Raw genomic sequence first — 5,874 nt, 5'->3', positions numbered from 1 at the left:
TTTATTTTCACACCGAATGCTGTTGTTTCACCCTTAACAGTCTGCAAGAAACAAGTGCGTTTTTGCAGACAAAGTTTTTTTTTTGCAATTTTGAACCTAAGTTTTTATACTAAATGATAATCAATTGTATTGTTTTTTAGAATGATGGCACATACATGCATGGCCTTTACAAACTTCACTCAGTTGGTGCGACGGATAGAGCAATTGAACTGCTCAAAGATATTGAAGCGTGCTGCGTAGGAGAAGTGCAGCTGTATCTTGAAACAGATTCTAATGTTAATCCTGAATTGGACGAGTTGATGAAAGATTGTGTGGAGGCTGAAGTTAAATTTTATCGTTAAATTTTTTACTTATTAAACATTCTGTGATAATATAAATGTAGATAAACTCGAATATTATGTTTTCCTGCAACTGCTTCTGTTATAAACGCTATCAGTATTATGGGATATGAATTTTATGAAAGCATATGCTGAAAGAGAATGAACGAATATCTGACTACAGGTTAGATGTTTAGGCCATAGGTACAATGTTTGCCAGATATTCAACAACTCAATTCAGACCTAATATTGCTTTTAAATTTATTGTAAAGTCTGATTTACACATGCCATCTTATGATGCATTAGGCATGTTTAACAAGCACAAAATTGTCTGTTGCAAACAGAAGAGCAACAATTATTATGTTTTGTTGCTTGTGCATTTCGAACTCTTTAGATCATTAAATATGAACACCAGCTAGCTTTATTTTATTTGGAGACAATTAAGACTTAAAATATATGAAATGATATTAAATGTGTATTATTAAGTTTCTCTGTCGCATAATTGTAGATTGCATGATAGTGCAATCTGGATAAGATTATTTATTTTAAATGTTAGATTTAATTTTTTTATGCATTACAGTGACATGTAGGTTATACAATTGATCTATAAGATAACTTAGCATTTATATTGCATGCATTTATATGCGAAAAATTCATTCCAATATATTGTACATTGAAATTAATATATTTATTTAAAACACTCACAGTGGCTGTTTGTTCGGCCCTACTAAGAGAGATGTATTTGCTTTACTATTTGAATACATTTTATACTCACATATAGTTTACTCCAACAACAATATAAACTGTCATAAGTAATAAGAGCTTGTAGTATTAACTGACAATTTAATAATCTGTGAGTATTATAAAATTGAGACTTTACGTAGTGTTTGAACAATAAGCCATAAACCATGTATCATTATCAACTTAGTTACATATCTTGCTATAAAAATTATCAGGCTATTTTTTAATAAATTGTATTATATAGTAAATCTTGCAGGACATCACTAATACAAATAATATTAGTAAATCAAATTCATATATTCTTGAATATGGAAAATATATCCAGGTATCACAAAAAATCAGATAGAGATTGTGCTCTAATAAAAAATATATACAAAATATTAGCTAATTTTACTTAAAATAAAAGCAATAAGTAATTCTGGCAAAATTATGTTGTTAATGATTCTAATAATAATTATGTACTAAGTTTCACCTAATTGAAAACCATTCCCTAATAGTAGCTTAAAAATTATATTTTATTTATCTATTTATTTTTAAAATTACTCAATTTTAAGTTTGGTACTTTAAATTTTATAATATTACTACTACGCCTAACTATCAAAAACTTGTTTAAAAGTTAACCCTTTCCACTCGGATGCCGCCGCTCTGGTGACAAAATACATAATAATCTCGGAATTCGCGAGTGGAAAGGGTTAATATATTCACATTGATAAATACTGCAATGCAGCTTTGTTCTTGATCCTAATTATTTTGCTGTTGTGTAAATTATGGTACTTGTGGAAATAAATTGAAAAAAATATATATATTTGTTTCATTTAATATAGATTATTCAAAAATTGAAAAAAAAACATTTATTTTGAAAGTTCGCAAAATCTCAACTCTGTTAAAAGATTTACGGACAAGTAATTCTCGAACTTGTAGTTATGCTATATAGTAAACTTCACTAAAATTATCGTTTTAAACGTTTTTATTAATTAATAAATTAATCGAAAAAAAATTTCTAAGTTTAAAATTCTTAAAAATTTACTACGATATGTCTCTAAAATTTAATATGTTACGTCTCTAATTAAACTAGGCTCAAGCGGAATTCGGACTGAGGGCAAGTTGCATGAATTTCATATGTGGAAATAATCGAATGCAGTTTTCACTACTTAAATAAAAATTTTAACTATTTATTTAGAAAATAATTGTTTCGATTTTGACAAAAAACTAATTAATGCAAAATCCAATTGATGTCTTTCTAACAAACTTATAACATCCGTAATTGTATTAATTAAATTGAATTTATGTTACACACTTTATTCTATTTCATGTACTAAACATTTATTTTATTTAAATGTGAATGTCAACGGTGATCAGTAAATCCACAGAGCGGAACTTACACGGTGTATGTAATTAGCGCAATTCATTATTACTTGAATAAATTTTTACAATTAAATCACTTTTGGTAGGCATATAATAATTTTATTCGACCATGACCTATATAGGCATACAAAGTTTATATGAGCACTTTAGTATTAGAAGAATTTCTCCATGGGTCATAGTAACTTTATTAAACTGGTGGTGTATGTATGGCATCGTGCCCTAAGGCAAATTGCTGAAACTTCTCGTACCAAAAATTAATTTTTTTTAAACTTTGAAAAAAATTAGATTTTTGAGAAATTTTAAGTTTTTGGAAAAAAATGACGTTTTCGAAAAATAAGACTGAATTATTTTTTTTCAATCGGACGCTTCGTTCTCTTAAAAACTGAGTTACCGTTTTTGGCGTTTTTTGCCCCGTATCTCCGAAATGGCTGAAACTGCCTTCGCCAAAAACTAATCAGCACGTCTCCTTATCAATAGAAATCGAATGTTTTTTGAATAAATGAAATCGGGTGAACCGTGTTCCCTAAATCGTCGACGAAAATTTGTATCCGCGCACACACACATCCATTTTTCGAAGGTACGACAAAATGTTCAGAAAACTCTGAAACGTAAAGATATACAAAAATTTTCATTTTCGATTTTTTTGCGATTACTATATCTTACCCTACGGGAAGGAAACAATGTATCAAAAAAAAATTGCCAAAATTCCTGGAAAAGCACAGTTTTTTGCCACACATCCTCCACATATGTGATGACTGATATGACTTTTTATTAATTATTTCATTATATTAATAAAAATAATATTGACGAGCCGTGTTAAACATATATGTCCAACAGTGCTTATGTAAAACTTCTTAGCGTCAGACACATATGACTGACATGGCAATTAACGTGTTGATATCGTGAAAAAAAATCCAACAATTTATTACGAAAAAACGGCCCGATCAATCTTTACCTAAAATTAATCAGCACAATTGCCAGATAATATCTTTCGAAAAGCTTTCGAATTTTCAAAATCGGTTCAGAACTTTTGACAAAAATGATAAAAAACGGCTTGGCCGATCACCGCGTAAAATTAATCAATGCGAGTTCTTATCCAGTTTGACCAAAGGAGGCTTCCATTACTCACGTAATCAATTTTTAAGAATTTTTGGCCCCTCCGCCCCCATGGTGATACGTGGTGATATTTAAAATTAACCTCACAGCCTCCCCCACATAAAATCACGTGTATTTATATTGTCTAGAACAAATGTTTTTTTGGATTTTTTTTTAAAAAATACAAGTAAAAAATGAATACACGTAATGTATAACTAGATCCTCTTCTCTTCCACGTGATATTTCGTGATTTTTTGTCAAACCCCTTCTAAGCCTCACGTGATTAATGGATGTCCTCAAACGGCTTTTAAATATTGGAAATCGGTGCAGATTCATAGAAAACGCCAACGAAAAGTAAAATTTTGTATCAGAAACATAATTTATCCAATGTTTATGTCAAACGATTCAGAATGACTTAAAACGTCGAAAAAACAATTTGCAAACGGATTTTCTGACAAAGTTGATAGTGCTGAAATATCTATATATAGTCATTTTTATGCGTCATCGATTTTACAAATAGTTTCCATATTGTAGGGATTTAAAGTGTTATATAAATTAGAAATCACAGTAAATCAATTTTTACGCGTTTTACATCCGGATTGATCAACGTCTATCTCTCGTCGCTTGTGGTCGAAAACACATATTTTGCTCACAAAATATGATTTGAAATATTCATATCATACTAAACATATGCAACGACTAAATTATGAAATTTGTACTAGAAATCGACTTAATTTGGAAATCTCTAAACGGCCTTGATGATATGTTCATATGTTCGAATGCATGCGATAAAACTGAATGGTATAATTTATGCAAAAGTTATGATGATCACATAAAAATGCCGATTATTAGATGCAGGTATTCGTTTTCTACAGTGATATTTCTCTAAAGATGTTCTGTAATATTCGGTAACATTTGAAACAGATTTTATAATCGTTGGTTTAAAATTCTTTGACTAATTAAATTGATTGACCTGATTGCAAACTTTTGGTATCAACTTACTGTAATGCACTCATAGAAACGGAAGTTTCTCAATTTGATGAAACAAAAAGTTAATGAAAATTAAAAAATTAATAGGTATTATATAAAAAAGATCTGTAATTATATATGGAATATTTTAATTGTTGGAAGATTTAGTGATTAAATCTAGATTGCTTCATTTCATACTCATTTCTCTTAGGTATAAAGACTATACTTATCGATATGAAAAATTAGCCTAATTTTTGTTTTTATCCATATTCTAAATAAATTTTAATTTATTTACATTTTCCTTGAAGAAAGGTAAGAGTTAAGTGACTATAATTATAGTCTTTTATTATCTTATTTAGTTTTATCGTCCGTTTACCGTATTTGAACTGTGACCCATCAGTTTAATGTCAGGATTCAGTTACTTTCTATTGCCTATCCACACGATTGTTACTGGCATATTGTAAGTTTAATATCTAATTAGTTTAGAAATACATTATAAGGCAGACGAATTTCTAATACTCATATATATATATATATATATATATATATATATATATATATATATATATATATTTTGTAGAGTTTCGAACAAGAATCCAAAAATAATACAAAATAAAAAACAAGAAAAGTTTTTAAAAAAACAATTTCTTTATTCAATTATTTGTTTATTGTCTTCTTGTTTTTTATTTTGTATTATTTTTGGATTCTTGTTCGAAACTCTACAAAATATACACAAATCCAAGACTCTACCATTCAATATATATATATATATATATATATATATATATATATATATATATATATACATATATATACATATATATATATATATATATATATATATATATATATATACATATATATATATATACAGGGCCGGATTTAGAAATTTGGCGCCCCGGGGCACTGACAGAAATGCCGCCCCATCCCTGAAATTTTACTAACTTTCGAACTTTTTTTTAAAGCAATCGCGCTGCTTCAGCTGCTTAGGGATAAAATATAGAAGCGCGAAAACGCCGCGTCGCAGTCTAACGGATAAACAATGTTACAGAACGCATATAAATGTAAACAAAATTTATACTTATTAACATATTTTTAAAATATCTGATAATTTAATGTGCATATGTTTTGTGATCACTTTTGTCCACCAAATGTTTCTTTTACATTTTTTTATTGGATTATCGAAACCGCTAAACCTGCCTCCCACAAATTTAAGCAGTTATTTATTCTGTAAATTTTTTGAATGATATTGGACGCTTCTTTTCTCAAAAACTGAATTATCATTTTTGGCATTTTGGCCCGTATCTTCAAAACAGTTGGACCTGCCTTGGCCAATAACTAATCAGCACGTCTCCTTGTAAATAGGAATTGAATCATTTAAATCGGT

General features: G+C 28.7%; 1 protein-coding gene across 1 annotated transcript in view; it reads left to right on the top strand.

Moving 5' to 3' along the window:
• LOC113377069 (secernin-2-like) overlaps positions 1-728 on the top strand; it is a 4,161-nt gene extending 3,433 nt beyond the window's left edge. The window contains exons 6-7 of the mRNA XM_026617249.1: positions 1-54; positions 141-728. The exon at positions 1-54 is cut by the window's left edge and continues 81 nt beyond it. Coding sequence (XP_026473034.1) covers positions 1-54; positions 141-341 — 255 coding nt within the window. The 3' untranslated portion in view covers positions 342-728. The remainder of the gene's footprint in view (positions 55-140) is intronic.
• Positions 729-5,874: the final 5,146 nt, after the last annotated feature.

The sequence above is a fragment of the Ctenocephalides felis genome, unplaced genomic scaffold (genome assembly GCF_003426905.1).
Source record: "Ctenocephalides felis isolate EL2017-DRISC unplaced genomic scaffold, ASM342690v1 CF-g0.4_SCAFFOLD_01886, whole genome shotgun sequence".
NCBI lineage: Eukaryota > Metazoa > Arthropoda > Insecta > Siphonaptera > Pulicidae > Ctenocephalides > Ctenocephalides felis.
The sequence above is the reverse complement of the archived record's forward strand: the minus strand, read 5'-3'. Positions and strand labels throughout refer to the sequence as shown.